Genomic DNA, 18976 nt, shown 5'->3' on the forward strand with positions numbered 1-18976 from the left:
TCCAGATAAAATTGTCCACTGAGCAAATTGGCTGCTGCGTCTCACATGTCACTACATCACAGTAAATTCTCGTGAAGCGCTTCGAGAAGGTCTAACAGTATGGGAAAGAGGCTACATCAAATGCAAGGACTGCGGAAAAATGTAAACGATCGTCCTTCTCGTTGAAGGAGATGCGAAACGTGTATTTATTGTCTTTTAAAAAAAAAAGACGCGAATTATTGTTAGATTCCATGAACTGCAGATTACACGCAACGATACAAATCCAATCACCTGAACTTGCTCGATACCTCAGGAAGTCAGCACCCAGAGAATTAGTGACAGATCAATTCACCCCCTAACACACACACACACACACACACACCAAAAAATCAGTTGAACCTCAATCCAGATGGGAATTGTACAACCACCACATATGCCCATAAGCGATATTTCAAGTTATTTGTTTACCCGGAGGGAAAGCTCCTCTTGAGTGTTTGTCAGAGGCTGGTAAATGCTGTCAGGATCCCAGAAGATCAAAAAGAGGAAAGATGCTTCTGACGTCCGCTCATCAATCCTCCAGGTTAATACGGCTTTCGCCTCACGTCAGGTCAAAGCACTCCGAGATGCTATCCTGCACGAAGGGTGCTATGTAAGTGCAGTTATAATGTTGATGCCTTTGTTGTTTGTAGCATCTTAGCTGAGTACGAAATGTCTGTTGCATTAACCTACATTCATAAATTCACCACGCTATTGAGACGCGATAAAGGGTAATACAAATGCAAGTTCTTTGTATTATACTTGCGTTGGGATTCATTGAAAGGCTTTGGCAGTAACCTTTCCGTCCACTTTTGTTTTCAGCAGACTCCGAAAATGTGTTTGTTTTCTTTTAAATCCACCTCCTCCCCCCCCAGTCCTCTCCATCTCCGTTCCGTACACTATTCTACGTTCAAAGGTGCATTGGCGGGTTGTGGTGCTGCCAGATTGAGTGTTCGGAAAAGGCTACCTCCCCTTAATCTTTTCAGCTTAAATCAGTCATAAATCATAGTGTTGTTCCCACCTAATCTCCGTCACACAGTGCCTGTTCTCGCCAATGTACTCTGCTCTTTTTGACAGCACGCTCAATTCGTCAGAAGTGCGTTCCCTGGAGTGAGCGGACAGGCTTTAATCATACTGCCGTTGAGTTGACCCTGTCGATTAGATTTTTTTCTCCCCCACCCCCTTCCCCACTCCCCCCAACAGGTCTTTCTTCTAAAAATATATTTTCAGCACAATTCTATTTTTCCCAAACGCCACATTCGTAAAATAAAATGTCGGTGTCTTTCTCTTTTGTCTCTGTGGAAGCACAGACAACCCGTACGAAAGTTCGAAGACCTGTGCTTACACTCCTGGTCAGTACCGACCGGGGTGAGCCCGGCATCGTCCTGAGGGCCATCCTTTGGACAGGATGCTTGACGGAGCTTCCATCTCTTTGTTCAGGTGGATGTGAAATATTTTATGACGTTATCCTCAACAATTAATTGACTGATCCATTCATGGCTGTTCGTGGGACCTCGCTGTTCCCAAATTGGCTGCCGCATTTGCCCCCGAAATACGGTCACTCTACTACATGAGAGCAATACCAATACACTGTGAATTAGTTTGAGACCTTTTAACATCCTATGCTCTTTCCGCCAAATGCCAAGATTCCTCTTATTATTTTTGGATCGCAGGAGTGTGGCGAAAGGGCAGGTAAGTGTCACCGAAAGGAAGGAACTGGCACAGGCACGATGGGCCGAATGGCCTTCTTCTGTGCCGTAAATGCTTATAGTTTTGCGGTGAAAGCAAGCTTACGTTGACGCCTCGTTTGATGGGTGGTACTGTTTGCGGTGCAGCACCTAGTGCTTTGTAGAGGATAGTCTCTAACCCGGGGTGACTTTGAGAACCGTGTCATTTTAACGGTGTGTAGTTAATTAAGTTCCCTTTGCTTTCTCGAGCCCAGCAGCTACTCTGCCGTTTGAAGCTCCTTCTGTCTTTTGCACAGCGTATAATTAGGGACATGTTCAGCAAACCCAGCACGCAACTCGCACCCCGAGGCCACCAGTGATGACTAACGCTGCCAGACTTCATGGGCACAGTGTGTGCTTTGCACATGGCGCACACAGCGTTTTATCGTGCGTGTCTGTGACACGTGTCCAAGTGTTACACCTAGGAATTCCATGCAGATTTTCAAGGCTCTTTCTCCCCGATCCCGGGTCGAAGTTGTCCAGGTGACTGCCAAAACCTTCGAGGTGCTGAAAAAACTCTCTCCCAAACAGCAAGGAACCTGCTGACCGCAAACCTGTTTCAGCGATTCGGGAAATTAAAGAACTGGATAAGCTTTCGGTGACCTGAACATTTACACCTGTTAAAGACAGCCCACCGGGGGTGGAAGGAGTCTTTTGCGCAAGTTCCAAATTGTTTCTTGCTGTTGTCCGCACATCGGGGCGGGGTGAGAAGTGAAATGTTCTTGTGGTTGTGTTCAGATAAGTCGCATTTTCTGCTGATAACTGGTTGTGTTTATGACCCATACATATAATAATAGTAATCCACGCATTTGATAAGGAGCTTTTCGCGTCTTCGAGACGTCTCAAAGCGCTTCACAGAATATACTGTAAAGTGAATTGACTGTGTATTTTATGGGCGAAACGCGGCAGCCAATTGCGTACAGCAGAGTCCCCACAAACAGCCGTGGATTGAGTGACCAAGTTATTATTATTATTTTTTTCTTGAGGGATTATTTTACATGCATACACACTCTCTCACACACACACACACATACGCTCATTCAGCACCAAAGATGTTCGGCACCTTCCTTGCTGGTGTTTCAGTGCATCTTCAGACCTTTGCCACTCGCCGGCTTCTACAGCTCACAATAGTACAAGCAGAGGTTTGGATTATGAAGGCTGTTTCTTTGTCCCATTTTATCTTGTCTTGATACCTAACCCTTCCAGAATACCAGACGTGCATTGCATTGCTGACAACCTGACTCAGTTGGTAGCACTCTTGCCTCTTAAGTCAGAAGGTTGAAAGTTTCTAAGCCCCACGTCAGGGACTTTGAACTCGCACAGTCGAGGATGACACTGCAATCCAGTGCTGTGGGTCGACTGCATTGTCGAAGGTGTCGTCCTTCAGGTGAGATGTAAACTCAAGATCCCATCTGCCTGTTCCGGTGGAATGTAAAGATCCCGTGGCACTGTTTTTTCCTGGTGTCCTGGCCAACAGTCAGTCCCCCAAATAAAATTGGTCACTCACTTGATGGCTGTGTGTGGGACATTGCTGTATGGCAATTGTCTGTTGGGTTCATCAACAGAGGCTCTCTGTGAAGAGCTATTAACAGCGAGAGAAGAATCTCGATGTTTTAGGTGCCGTTCTTGAATAGCGGTGTAATAGCACGTTTTTAGGGGAATCGGGGGGAGAAAGATTCAGTTATTTCGAATGATTCAGACATTCGAGCAGAAGACCAGAGGGTCATCACTGGCACAGCCTGAGTTAGCTGGTTGCAAGTATCCTCCTTGATTTGTCATCAGTCCCTTATTGGAGTAAATGCACTGACTTTTTAACTGATCCTTAATACGCTGGGTTAAGGCATCTGGTTGCCCCCAGGATATTGGTGACTTAATTGCTGTGCGTGAAGCAGTTGAGGGTAGGTAAAAAGATAGCAGAGGAAATGGAGGAAACAATCCGAGAGAGATTATTAGTATTGCGTGACTTTAGAAGACAAGTACTACATGTGGTACAACAAGTAGCTTTCGAAGGTGAGCCGTTTAAAAGGAAATTAGATATAAAGACTTGAAGACCAATGCTCCAAAGGATAAGGCAGAATGAAATTGGATAGATAGCTGCGAAGGGAAACGGCAGAGGTGTGATGGGCTGAATGGTCTCCTGTGTTTTAATGTCTCTGAGACAACGACTGGAAGTTTATTGTGTGGGTGCTAGTTGCATTCATCAACTAACACATGAAAAAAAACTTGAGTCAAACTGACACAGCTAAAATTCAGTTATAATCTCCAATGTCAGTGTTGTCAGTCAGTGACATGTTCCCAAGATTGCTGTAGGTTGGGTACCTTGATAAACATGGACTGTCTTCCTGCTGATCTTCAACATTGTCGGTTAAAACCTGACAGATTTGCCCCAGGACATGAGGTGATTTAATTGCTGCGTGTAAGGGGGATGCGCAAAGTGCATCGCGGAGGAATTGAGATGGCAGAGGACATGGAGGAACCAATCATTAGGATCTGGAAACACAGGCAAAGGACTGCGCAGCACTGACCTGCATTGTAAACAGCCGACTGCAGAGGGTGAACAAACCATGTGCCCAGCATGTCCGTGTTAGCTATCAAAGGGCCTCCCTTCAAAGCTCGGCTCCAGTTCGAAGCCACAAGCAGGGCACAGCGCTCCTGCTTGGCTCACAGTGGGTTATGGCTCCGTAAGCCAATTGCAAGCGTGTCAGTAAATCACTAAATTCGCGTTTAATCCTCTACCTGGAAAGTTGCGATTTGGAAACCGTGCCTGTTCTGAGATCCGTATCGATTTTTCCATTTCCTGATGAGACCCTCCGAGAAGAGCTATTGACCGGGGGAGAAGAAATCTCGATGCTTTGTGTGCCGTGCTTGAATAGCGTGTGTAGTGGGGGCGGGGGGGCGGGGCGTGGGGGAGAACGAATCGGTTATTTCGAATGGCTTTGCGTGCGCTCAGGCCACAGTAGTGCTTCTCACGCTTCTCGTTTTCTTTTCAATGGTCGGGAGGGATGGTTCAATGCAGGAACCAACCAGAAGGAAGGAGAACTGTTCACCTCAGTAACAAAAGCCGTTTAGATATTTACAGGAATCTCCTGGGATCCAAACCGCAGTCTGACCACTCGAGAAGTTCACTCGTACGCGTGTGAAACTACTCAGTGAAACAAACCCTTTTCATCTGACCATAAACCCCCTGTTACACAGTCTCATAGGTAAGACTGTGCATGTGTGTGTATATATATATATATATATATAGCAGCACACAATGTTTCTGGATCATTGTAAAACCTTTTTTTTCTGTCTCTCAGATGACTTGACAAGTGTCTGTCAGCTTTATCTCCAGCTTATTGGTGACCATCTGTGAAAAGATGTACAAAGTGGTGGACCTCCATCAGACCTGCATTTACTGCACCAAGTGCTTTTTCTTTGTCTGCCAAGCTTTGTTTACCGATACAATGGGATCGAGATAACAATCTCAGCGTGTACCTACCGAGGGTGAATTACTCTCGTCCCTTGCTCTACCAGGGAGAGCTGTTATCTGGTGGAAAATGTCAGCGCTCCTGGAATAAGCGAAAGAGAAAAATGTGATAACATTCAGGGAAGTGACCTCTGATTGGGGCAGTGAGTGAATTGCATTGCAATGAGACGAGTGTCATCACCTCCTCGGTAATCAACTTAAAACGCTGTTTATTTCCCGCCGACTGCTGTTTGGCACTGATTTAATTCTGACATATTGCTGACTTTTCACTTTCCCCGACGCACGAACATTTCAGTGTTCTCGTGGACGATCATCTGCCTCTATCTGGCGCGGTCTACCTGAGAACTGACAAAACACAAGGCATTCGTGGCTGGAAAAAGGAAGCCTTAATCCTGCCAGATTTTGTGAAATGAACCTTTCTGACGGTCACTTTAATTCGATTTAGTGTGTCCGCCTTGCTCAGACTCTTGCCTCTGACTCACAAGGTTGCGGGTTCCAGCCCCAGCTCAGGACTTGGAACTCCTATAGTCACAAGATGACACTCCAATGCAATGCTGGGCTACATCGTTGGAAGTGTCGGCCGTCAGTTCAGATATTAAACTGAGGTCCCTTCTGCCCGTTCAAGGGGACGTTAAAGATCCGATGGCACTGTTTGAAAAGAAAAGGGAGTTTCTCCTGATGTCGTGGCCAAAAGACCCTCAAAATAAAATCGATCATTTACTTCATAGCTGTTTGTTGCTGTGCACAAGTTTGCTGCCGCATTCGCGCACAAAACAGAATGACTTAAGGTGGTGTCCGGAGTTTCATAACTGAACGCATAATTCTGTGACGATTGATTGATATCTCCTCGGACACATGAAGGAATATTGGGCTCAATTTTGCTCTATTTCTTCACTGAAGAAACAAGTCCTTCTAGTTGTCAAAGTATATCGTGCACGAGACTGTGGGGAGAGGGAAAACCCTGGCTCTGAAATTAAACTGAATGCGATCGAGGTTCCCTGAGTTAGCATCAGGGACTAACGGAAATCCATTGAGAAATGATGCAAAAATCAACCCCCGATGTTTGCGGTTTGGGGGATCTTAGCTTCAGAAGTTTACTGTGGGTAGACTTGAAAGGAATTGGAGAAGAGCGAAGATGGTGACGGTTTCTCAGGGACTTTGGGTTTTGAGGTTTTGAATCGTAGAAATATAGGACAGAAGGAGCATCGAGAAAAGGAATGTTCCAGGTTTTTATCTGCCCCATCAGCGTTTTAGTAATTAATGTAAGATTTGACTTAACTGTGATCAGAGAACTTGGCAACGTGAGAAGAAAATTAACAATCCTCGAGAGATGTTGAGATTAGAAGTTTTACTTTCTTGCTTACAAGGCTATGGATACCGTGATTAGTCTTTCATCGAAAGTGGTTCCCTTTGCATTGATCAAATCCTATAAGGTAACAGCCGGATAAATAATCTGGTTATTATTAAGATTGAAACGCTAATAACTCTGGTGATGAATAATAATAATAATCATTTCAACAACAACAACAACGGCGTCTCAGAGCGCTTAATTTCCATTCCGTAAAAGTGCGTCTCGGCCAAGTCGACGGGGAACTTCTCACCCGCTCAACGTCACCCAGCTTCGTTGGCTGCTGGAATGGCTTGTCAGGAGGAGTGCTTGATGTCAATCGATTTCCAGATCCTCTCGCTCGTCTCCAAGTCCCTTCAGGGCCCTGGCGCCTCCCTCCCTTTCTGACCCGCTTCCTCCCCGCTCCACCATCGCCGACTGCGCTTTCAGCCACCACACCCCGAAAGCTTTGGTGGTCTGAGATGCTGCCCAGGGGCGAAGGGCACGATAGAAATGCAAGTTGTTGTTGCCAGCCAGCCTTTTAAGAAATGGCTGGGGTATTGAATTGGATGCAGGGTTGGCCTGGCTCAGTTCGGTAACGCTCTCACCTTTGAGTCGGAAGATTGTGGATTCAAATCCCTCGGTGGACATCGAACTCGGATAGTCTTAAGCTGACACCCGGGGTGCAGAGCTGGGGATTGGAGTGAGAAGCCAGAGTTAGGAAAGGTTATAAGGTGCGAGGAAGCCCCTGGACAGGGGCAGAGGATCATCGTGTTGGAACGGGAGAGAGGTTTCCGACTAACTTCTTCTTAGCATATTTTGGTGGCCAAATCATTCACAAGTAAGTTAGTTCGGAATTGTAATTCTTTTGTCTCGCAGTTGTTGGTAAAAGATATCGCATGTTGAATCCAGCACAGGGGTTCCACATTGGGATAAGTGACTTCTTCCTGTGCTGGAACTGTTATAATATAATATTCCAGCGCTTTGGGACATCCTCCCGAAGTGAAAGGCGCTCTATCAATGTAATTTTGCCGTCGTCGTTGTTGTAATAACATATCGTTAGAAAAAAATAGACTGAGGTGAGACTAGTGTGCATCTCTGCAGCGGGTGTCACTGACAAAAATGGATCCACAGAGCCGCAAAAATTTGAAGCTCTCATTTTTTTAATGGGTAATTGAGGTCAGATTATTCAGCAGTTTGTATGGATTCATTGCAAAGGCTGGACTGTGCGTAGAGTTGTATAGTGTCTCTATCAGTAGCTGAGAGATTCTGGCTATTTTGCATCGGTTATGCTGTGTGGTTAGGGCTATAGACTTCTGGATGATTTCATTGAACGATTAATCTTTCTGCAAAAGTGTCAAGGAAGTATGTTGAAAAGAAATTTCGCAGTATGGGTACAGACCATTTATATTGAATGCTTTAATTCCTGGTGTGATCAAATGGCGTGCTCTAAAACATCACAGTTTGATTTCATTAAAACATCCTACAAATCTATTCATGCACCGAAAGCGGAAAAAAAAAGGACAAATTCGCAACGAGAAAAATGTACCGATTAATCATTTGAAAGCTTTCTCTCTTTTGCACAATAGAGGAAAAAAAGGGGACATTTTGCACATAATTTATGTACTTTGCCAGTTTCCTACATATTTTCATTCTGTTTTCCCTGCTTAACTGTACACTGATGATGGGCACTCAACGTACATAACAGCTCTTAGATCCAAGACAAAGTCCTGTAGCTCAGTGGTTAGAGCACTCGCTTTGCAAGTGAGAGACCTGAGTTCATTTCCAGGCAGAGGGCGAAACCTTGGGCAAGTTTCCTTACTCCACACAGAGCCTAATAATAATCCCTCCAAAACCAAAACAATAATAAATTGGTCATTTTCAATCCACGACTGTTTGTGGGACATTGCTGTGCGCAATTGGCTGCCGCGTTCGCCCACAAATATACAGTCAATTCACTTTACAGTGTGTTCTGTGAAGCGCTTTGGGACGTCCGCCCGACGTGAAGAGCGCTATATCAAATGCAAGGATTATTATTATTATTATTATTAAGATCCCATCCATCCAGGGCGGCCCTATTAATCAGTCGCACTGCAACCCGCTTTGCCCCAGCTCGGAGCCCCACACTCCACCTGCTTTTAGGCTGAAGGCTCTCAGCGCGTTAACCCGATAAAAATGATTCCCGTCAGGCTAAGCGCCCGGGCTATTCCAGAACGGAACACCGTTCCCGTTTGTTCACAGTTTTAAAACCGCGCCCGAGTTTGGGGGGAAAATTCTTGGAAGGCGGTCTCCCTTGGGGAAAGCCGCCTTCCTGAAAAAAAGGGGTGTTCACCGTCCGGGCTTGAGTTTAGGAATTTTTTTTTAACGAAACGAAACATAAAAATACAATACGATAAACAAAAAGTTTTCGCCCAATCTGACGGACGGTCTCAAGGCTAAGATGGGATGAGAGAGATTTCGGGTCCCCCCTCTCTCTCTCTCTCTCTCTCTCTCCCGTGCGGAGACGTGATTGTGCAAGCTTGGGTAAGCCAGCAGGTGGGGCTCACAGTCTGCTATCCACGGGAATCAATAGGTTCCTTTCCCTCCCTCGCAAGTTGAATAAAAAGTGAGTGTGTTTTTTTTTCTCTCTCTCTCTCTCTCTCTCTCCCTGTACGGTGACTGGCTGCGAAGTTGACGTCGACGCCACTGGGAGGAAAATTATTATTTTTTCTTTTCTTTTCCCCCAGCGGTGTTCTTGTACAAATTCCAACACCCGCTCACGGTAACACGACACTCGAGAGAGAGAGAGAGAAGGGGAACTTGACGACATTTGTCTTCTGGCGAGTGAGGTTTTCGCTGAAGGTTGCAGTGATTTTTGCCGCCAAGTGAGGGAGCCTTACACAAGCTGTTTACGAAACGTCAGCGAGCTTTTTTATAATAATAATAATAATAAACATTGCATTTTATTGCGACTTATGATCACTGCTGATGAATGGGGTTTGATTTTCACGTCCGTGATGAGAATCGTGGGAGTTTCTTGACACGTGTCAAGTGATTGATGAGGAAGGAATGGGGTCGATAGGGGAGGCGTGAGGATGGGTCGGGGCGTTCCGTCCGCAAAACGTTAAAGTTCTGTTCTGCGAAGCGCTTTGAGACGTCTCGAAGACGTGATATGTTGCGATATCAAATGCAAGGATTCTTATTATGGAGTAGAGGTATGAGGATAGAGAGGAGAGGTTCCCGGCAAAACTGAGGAGAGACAGACGGGGCCAAATCAAACCAGTGTATCGACTGCAGTGAACAAAAAAAACATCATTTGAAATAAAACTTATTTTGGGGCAAGGTTGTACAGTTTGGCAGACGAATGAACACAAGCAAGTACAATAAAGCTGGAGATAAGCAGCTGCTGTTAGATTAAATGGCGTGGCCACAATTTCCTGCAGGGTGAACTCCGAATCTTTGGTAGATCATGGGGAGAGATGCTGAATAGAATCTGTGGCCATCATCTGTGCTCTTTGATTGGATTACCGCCTTGTGATTCACCAAGCAATGGCTGTTTTTGTGTGATTCACGAGTCTTCTCAAATTGGAAGCAATGGGTGACCACTTTCGTCCGCACTCTGGCCCTCCCGTGCTTTTCAAGAGGTGAAAGAAATACTTTCAGACACAAACCCACCTTGCCGCTGATTTTAACCTATTCAGAGAAGTCTCCTTCGCCTCCCTTCAGCGAACCAGTCATCCATGTCCTAAAGAGGTGCGAGGAGATACAATATGGGGTTGTGGATCTATTGTGATATCGCAGAAGGACATCACAATAGTAGGTCTATTGTATAATCTGCTATTGATTGCAAAGTGTTATCCAGGGAGAGTAACAGATGGAGGTGGTGAGGGTGGGGGTGGGGTGGGGGGAGGATTTAGACATGCACATACGTGGTCCTGGTGTGACGTGGGCTTGGAATTAATGGAAGTTTCACGCCCCAGAGTGCTCTGAGTTGCTGATGTTGTTGCTGTCCGTCATTGCAGTCCACACCGTCATTGGAAATTTGCTCTCGTCAGTGGAAATTAAGCGCTCCTTCGAGAATCCATCCGGGCTGATGGCCGCTATATAGAAATGCGAGTCGTTGTTGGTGTTGACCAATGAAGCTTCTCCCGCGGATCAGTTGACGAATGTGCCGCCCAAGAAATATGGCTTCCAAGAAGGTTCTAGTGTGTGTAAGCACTTAGCTGAAGGGTAGGGAATAGATTGCCAGGAAGCCGGAGGAGGTCTGGGCTCCTGATGCTACAGTGGGAGGACAGAGGAGTGGACGTTTAGGAAGGATGAGATCCATTGAGTCAAAGTGTCTTCTTCATCCATATCTTAGCGATCTGGGACTCTACCCTGCGTGAAGGGCACTATATAAGCACACGTTGTTGTTGTTGTTATTATCTGATGAGCCGGGGTGGAGCAATGTTCGGGAAGTTGCAGTTGATCTCGACGCTTTCGAGTTGATCGTTGGAAAAGAAAAAAAACAACCCGTTCGTAACTCTGTTAGTAACACGCGTGTGGATGAACATATGAGGAGAGGTTCCAGTTCACACAGAAGGACTATATTAAAGAATGTGGGGAGGGGGAGAGAGGACAGGGAGGTGGGGGTGAAACAGATAGCTCTTTCGGGGAGCCGGCAAAGACACAAGGCGCCTTTTGCGTCTTTGGGGCAAACACGGCGAATTCTCCGTATATTATTAACAGCAGCGAGCCTGTGCACTATTGCACCGTGTGGCGCTTACCCAAGGGTGAAATGGCTTCTGAGTTGCGATTCTGTGGCGGTCGCTGCCATTCGGAGAGCTCCGGATACCTTGAGCCCTGAGATTTCTTCTTGCTAAATTTCTGCTTACGGCGAGCTGCCCTGTTAAGCAGCCGAAGTAATTAACTTCTTGCGACTTAATCAGCAGTGGCAACTGGACTGTCTCCTTCCAACTCCAAACTCTACGCGGTTATTACGTTCAGGGTTGGATGGTTTTATCTCACTTTCCTCATTGAGTATAACTTGATGAGCTTTGTGCTGGAGAAAATCCATTGCTGGGTATTCTACCATTATAGAAGCATTTTTTTTAAAATACGTTTATTTCAGTAATTGTACTTTGATACTCTATAAACCTCAAATTACCACTGCTCTTCATTACTGGCAACGTTTTTGGTCATGTAACAAAATGTCACGGAACAGTTTATGGGCGAGAGATGTGTGCGTGTGTGTCCGTGCGTAGACGTGGTTAGCTCTGGCAACGTCGCAAAGGCTGGTCTGTCCCCATACCTTTCCTGGGCCCGTGGCTAATTTGTATGCAGCCTCCAGTCCATCCGTTGTTTGCTATTGAATTTTAGAATTGAAAAATTGTCATTTAATGCGGGACTCGTCTTGGCAAATGCTTTCTGGAGAGTGTCAGTGTTGTGCTGAATAGCTTTCTGCGCCTGCGATTGTGGGGATGTAGTTTGCCTGGCAGTCGAAGTGATTTTCAGTTATGGCTTCGGCATCTATAACCGAATACAAGCCCAGTGGTGAATGTTTCTTATCTCTCTCCGTTTAATGTGAGCCCACTCTTATCTTTCTTTATTGCCCAGGAGCAGCAGCCTCGATCAAAACAAACACACTGAGCTTTTCACTTACTTACCGCCAATTTTGCTGCTGCAATTTGTACCTTAATCTATAGATCGATGATGGGGATAAAAATGTCCCATCTTTGTGGCCCTGCGGTTATCAATCGTAACTTTGCTCGCTGTGCCATATTTCGAGCCTGAAACCTTTACCCCGACAGTCTGCACAGCGAGGAGAGGATTGGAAGCACCATCTGTCTTTGGGACAAATGAGAAAAAAACTCCCATTTATAATCTGTGTTTTGCAATATGGTTGTTTTCAGGGTGGATCATTTTGCCTATTTCTGATGTGTGCCTCTTTCCTTTTATAGACCCCCGTCCACCCAGTCTTCGAAGGAAGGTGAGGCCCCCGAAAGTAGAGCGCCCCGCAACACTTGTTGGTCCAGCGTTCCGTCTTTAGACTGGTCGCTGCTGAGAGACGAGGAAAATGGGGCTCTGGAAGCAATGTCCTTGAGGTTGATGATGCAGGATTGCACAGCAGTCAAGACGATGCTTCTGAAACTGAAGAGGATTCTGCAGGAGGTAATGATGCAATTATTTCTGCAGGATTAATAGGTTAGTGTACGAGAATCGTTTGAAAGGAAGCAAAGGAAAAAAGCACACACCTCTGGGGGATTTGTAGAGCAGCAATATTGTCCTGAACATAATAGACCTGAATTGTAGGCTTTGAACGATACTGCTCTGTCTTTGATTTCTGTGAAATTGCTGTGGCCGCTTCCATTGCTATATTATTAAAGACCGTGTGCATAACTTATTGACTGGATGCTAAAACGTGAAGCACTGGCACTGTTTCGCGAGACTCACCCGGTATTTAACGACTCCACTACCGGACACGTACTTGGATCGTGTTCCAAATTAAGCTCTATACCACGTAGGAATAAGAAGGTACTGTAAAAAGGAAGTCGATCAGTTTGCAGAGTTGCATATAAGCTGCGCTGTGGTGGTTTTATGTTGAGATTGCGAGTAACAGTTGCCTAGTTACTGATCTGACCTGATTTCTAAGTCAAAAGTAGTTTTGCTTCTCTTTTTTTGCCTGATTGGCCAAATAATAAAAGGGGTAAGACTAGATTGACTTAATAATAATAATAATTATTCCTGCATTTGATACAGCGCCTTATCACATCTTCGAGGCGTCTCAAAGCGCTTCACAGAATAGACTGTAAAGTGAATTGACTGTATATATTTTTGTGGGCCAAACACGGCAGCCAATTGCGCACAGCAGCGTGCCACAAACAATCATGGATTGAGTGACCAACTTATCCTGATTATTTTTTTGAAGGACTTACTTAACTAATTCCTTTGTTATTGGCTTCGTGCAATCATTTGTAAGTGTCAGGAAGAAGTCCTATCCACAGAGAGAAAGGAGAGATGTTGCAGGACGTGACGTTAACAGAAGAGAATGCTAGCGTATTGGTGGCTCAAAGACAAATGTGTGTCCACTGCTATTAACTTTTTTTCCCCGACTGCTGTGCAGCATGTTAGCAACTTGCAGTGTCTGGCTCGTAGCACATCTTCTGGAGTTGGTTTTGAACTGTGGCTGCTTGACAATAAACATACAGCCATTAGTTTATTGCAGTGTAAATATGAGGAAGTTCTTGCAGCTTGAAGTCGCTGCTGCTTAACAGTAACCATATACAGTAGTTTGAAGAAATGCATTAAATGGACTGTACCTTTATCCAAACCGTAGATGGAGCTTTCCCAGCGAATTATACTCCCGGCGAATTGTCCAAACGACTCAATATGCCTGAGACGTACACCGTCAAGCTTGCCAGTTGCACAAATCTGGTTAGCGTCCGTTTAAAAGCTTCATGTGTTAAGAAGGCTTCAACCAGAAACCCTATGAGATGGATCAAATCACTCTGCCTTGTCCATCAACGGATTATCTCTGCAACTCAGTGTAAAATAGAACTTCTTACAAACGGAAGCTACTTAATGGGTGAGCTTTCCGGTTGAAGATGTTTCAGCATAGATCCAGAACTGATATCCTTCAACAACGCTGTACCAGAGAAGAGAATGATTCAGTTGCGTGCACATTTACAATCTTGCCAATTCCTGCAAGCCAACAACTGATTTTTTCACAGCGTTTTATTTATAGACCCAAGTAAATAATTCACTTTCTTATGATCGTCTACAAAGAGATCATTTATTATGGCTTCAGAGAGTTCGGTAAAGAAAACTCTTAGATGCTTAAAAAAACACATTGGGTTAATGGTGCTTTATCCTTGGTTTCAAAAGCGAGAATTCCTCTTAGTGAGGGCTAGTGCCATTGTTAATGGGATGAATTAAATTAGCTTCAGTATAAATTCACCTACAAAATATACAGTCAATTCACTCAACAATTCGCTTCTGTGAAGAGCTTTGAGACGTCTCAAGGACGTGATGAGGGGCTATATCAAATGCTGGTATTATTATTATTATTATTCCTAACTGCTTTACTCCTGGTAACGGTGAGGCAGTCCTGGACTTCTTTGAATCCAAAGTTGAGGGAATCCGCTCAGCTGCCACTGCCAATCCGCCTGATGTCCCACTCCCCATCTCCCACTCTCACCCTGGCCCCGACCCATCCCTCTTTACACACCTTCGGATCTGTCTCCCAATCCTCTCTTATCACCACTATAACCCGTTTGAATCTTGGCATCTTGTTTGACCCTCAACTCTCCTTTCTACCCCACATCCGTGCCATGACCCTCTTTGTCTTCCCCCACCTCTGCAACATCGCCCAGCTCCGCCATGTCTTACAGCACAGGCCGCCAAAACCCTCATACACGCATTCAGAACACCCAGGCTTGATTACGCAAACTCCCTGCTTGTCGGCCTCCCCAACTCCTCCCTCCATAGGTTGCATATCATCCAGAACTCTACAGCCCGTGTCCTCTCCCACACCAGGCTCCGTGACCCCATCACCCCCATCCTCACCCGACTCCACCGGCTTCCCATGGCACAGAGGATACAGTTCAAGATCCTGGTCCTCACCTTCAAAGCCCTCCATGGCCTCGCTCACCCCTACCTCTGCGACCTCCTAATCCCCTACCATCCTGCCCGCTCCCTCCGCTCAGCGGGCTCCGGCCTGCTTCACGTCCCCCAAAATCAAATGTAAATATTATTTTAATTGTTGTGGTTGACGTTGCTTCACTGAGCATCAACAGGCATCGAACCATGCTGCCCCCGAACTTGCAAATACTTGACGCAGACGCTGGATGCCCTATAAATAGTAAACTGACCCATTTCTCACCGAGAGCCTTCCTCATTTTCACATCCACAGCATTCACCAACAAGAAAGTTTTAAAGGAAATAGGTTACCTCGTGTTAAGGGATATTAATTCTGAAGTTGCGAATCGTTTACCAGTAGCCTTGTTCTGGCCGGGCCACCCCTTAGGCTCTGCAAGCAGCATTATCAAGTTTTTGATTAAAACAGCATGCCAGACTTTCAGAGACGTGGCTTTGAAGGGCTGTGCGTGCTGTGTGCTGCCGGGGTCTGTGAAGGCTACCGCTGTAATCCCTTGCTGTGCTGCTCGAACCATTCTCACCCCCGTTCATAGCAGGTGTGAAAAGCAACGACTTGCACTGATATACTGCCTTCCTTCCCGGGGGTGGGGGTGGGGGGGGGGTGGTAACATCCTGAAGTGCCGTGTCCCACAAACAGCCAATTTTGAAAGTGAATTAACAATTTTATTTGGGGGATTATTGGCCAGGACACCAGGAGAGATTCCACGCTTTGTCTTTGTCAGCGTCTTGGGACATCCTCCCCACGTGAAAGGCGCTATACAAATGTAATCTTGTTGTTGTTGTGGTGGTTGTTCTTGTCTGATAGCGTGGCACTTTTCCTGTCCACCTGAACAGTCCGTTACAGCTGTGTAAAATAACTGACGGAGAGAGATAGAGAACTCCTTGCACTATCGAAATGTGCTTCCGATGTGATGACAATTCTTGCAATGTGATATCCTCGGATCCATGTGCGGTTGTGCAGAATTTTCTTTACACTCGTGGCCGCTTAGATTTTTTTTTAAGAGAAATGCTGCACGATCTTAAATTTGAGCGCGATGAGTATAAGGTTATAACGTAATCGGTTTGGGCAGTCAAGAGGCGATACATTTTACTGGCAACCTGATTCCACTGACAGCAATTAATTACGCATCGTCAATGGGTGGTAAGGTTCTGTGCTGGGGTGCCTACCGAGTGATTGAGTGACGGGTTTGGAACTTCCCCACAGACGTAGCAAAAGGAATGCTTTGTTTAGTGATCAGCACAAGATCGACCGCTGTGCATCAAACTCAGGAATAAGACAGGTATCACCAGGAGCACATCTCCAAAAGATCAAATGGGCAGAAGGGCTTTCTTCATCCAAAATGTTCTTGTGACAAGAACAGAAGCTACACCATTACAGTACAGCAATGTCAGAATTGCCTTCTTTCAGATCAGATGTTAGAACCAGATGTTCTTCAGGTAAACCACCAAGATCGATTGAGCAATTCAAAAAGGGAAGGGATTTTATCCAGCTGTCCCAGTCAATAATACTGTCTTGTCCGTCTGGCTCAATTGGTAGCACTCTCGCTTCGAGTCAGACGGTTGGTTGTGGGTTCACTTGGAACCCACAGAATCTACGCTGATATTTCAGTGCAAAGCTGGGGATGTGCTGAATTGTCAGAGGTCCCTCCCTTTCGATGAAATGTTAAATCAAGGTCCAATCTGCCTCTCCGGATGGATGTTAAAGATGGGAGTTTTCTCTCGGTGCCTTGGCCAGCAATCCCCCAAATAAAATGTGGGCGCTCCTGTTCCTGTTTGGGGGATCATTGCTGCGTGCAACGGTTATTATTAATCATTAATGTTTTTTTGTTATTGGTGCAGATTCGTTACTGGGTTCACCCAAAAAATGAACACAATCACACCACTTTACACTGGTAATAATCCTGAGAATATATATAATATATATTATATATATGTCTTAAATATATGTCATATATATAACAGTGTATTCCGCGAAGCACTTTGAAACATCTCGAGGATGTGATGAGGTGCTACATCAATGCAAATATTATTATTATTATTATTATTATCCTCAAGATGAATTACACTTTCACTCGACAGCTGTCTGTGGATCTTTGCAGTTGCATAATGGCTGCTGTGTTTGCTGACAAAAAAAAATCACTACACGTGACAGTAATTGCTACGTGGTGTGTTTTGAGTCATTTTGACATTATAGGTGCTTGAATCCTGATGATTTGTGTGCACTGGGTTTAGATTAATGGAACAAATTATAATGGGAAGGTTTTCAAATGATTTTATTTTCTCTCGAGTGTTGCACAACAAGGTAACACTACCGAGAAGATTGCGTGCCCGTTTGAGCGAAAACAATGATCATGTTTAGGCGGAAATAAATGAATGGAGATTGTATCACAACAAGAATATGCACAGGACTTCAGATTTTTGGTTTTAACTGAGAAATACCAGTGAAAAACACCGATATATAAAAAAGCAAATCAGTGTTTCTCTAATAAACACAGGAAAAATACGGAATACCTGTCCTGATATAACTCTGAGGTGAGGCTGTGTCTCTCTAATTTGCTTTTGGTGGTGCCCTGATGGGCCAATTGCGCTTGCGTTCCTCTCGCTCTACGCCTCTCCCTCTCCTCCTCCGTGTGCACAGGCGTGTCTGGTTCAGCGAGTTTGAGAGGAGGGAGATGCCGTACGTCCACGAGAGTGCCTTTCTCCCTTTACATCTCAATCTTCTCATGACGGTAACCAAAAGCCCTGAATGCCCCCATATTTTGACGTCTACGTAGAACTCAGATTACGTAAAAATAAACCCCGAAAGATGAAATTCGTAACACTGAAAAACAGAAACCTTATGTGTACAGCTCTGGCTGTGGTGTCAATGGTTCTCGCTGTCAATGCAATACAATACAATACAGATTTACATTACTATAGTGCCTTTCACATCGGGACAACATTCCAAGGAGCTGTTCAGTCCAGGGGAAAGATGGCTGAAAGCGCGGGCAAAGATCGATTAAGACATTGGTTTAGAGTGAAGAGCTAACGTTACAGGAATCAGGCTACTCCTGACGTCAGAATGGCACCATAGCCTTTGTAATAGGCAACTTGGGAGTTGAAAATAAATAAAAAGCAAAGAAATTTGACCGAGGGAGTGACTCACGGTTGTACGTTTTGTTTTAGTAAATACTTTAGCAGCATATTCCCCATTCTCCTATTCACCAGCACACTGTCTGAATGACGTTAGCACATGTCATGAGTTTCATGTTATTTCTCAACGCAATTTCTGTAACGTGATACCAATGTGCACAAAAAACAGGTCTTCTGAGCATAACTCCAGCCCAATACCAGATTTATACCATCCTTTGTGAATGCAGACTGCAGTGCTCTATACATTATAGCTATATCCTCCATGGCTCAAAAAAAGCCACCAGCAAAAGTGCACTCCATCCTCTGGGAAGTATATTTTGTGCCAGTAGAAAATAAATCTTTAATTTATTTACGACAAAAAAGGTTTCCGTGTCGTACTTTAATTTCATGGGACTTTGTTTCGCTTGTTGCCTGTTCCATGCTGTTTTCACTCAATTTCAAGTACTTGTACAGCAGTCAAGGGTATACAAGTGCTCAATGAGCAGAAACATATTAATGGTGCTTTTAATTTCACGGGACATTTTTTTCTCAGTTGCCAAAATTCAAATCTGCATGAAAGTGAAGAGTTTTACGTTGTGATGTGGAGATTCGGGGAGCACTACTTGTTTCCGCCTTCACGTGACGGGATTGATATATTTCTATTGTACCTGTAGGAAATGTCCACAAAATTACCGTGCGTCAAGCAGGGTTGTG

General features: G+C 45.1%; 1 protein-coding gene across 1 annotated transcript in view; it reads left to right on the top strand.

The window, feature by feature from the left end:
- The window catches only part of ccser1 (coiled-coil serine-rich protein 1), a 444926-nt gene that overhangs the window by 222535 nt on the left and 203415 nt on the right, over positions 1 to 18976 (top strand). The window contains exon 8 of the mRNA XM_042337524.1: positions 12457 to 12667. Within this exon, the coding sequence (XP_042193458.1) occupies positions 12457 to 12667 (211 nt within the window). The remainder of the gene's footprint in view (positions 1 to 12456; positions 12668 to 18976) is intronic.

The sequence above is a fragment of the Callorhinchus milii genome, unplaced genomic scaffold, assembly GCF_018977255.1.
Source record: "Callorhinchus milii isolate IMCB2004 unplaced genomic scaffold, IMCB_Cmil_1.0 Scaffold1, whole genome shotgun sequence".
Taxonomy (NCBI): domain Eukaryota; kingdom Metazoa; phylum Chordata; class Chondrichthyes; order Chimaeriformes; family Callorhinchidae; genus Callorhinchus; species Callorhinchus milii.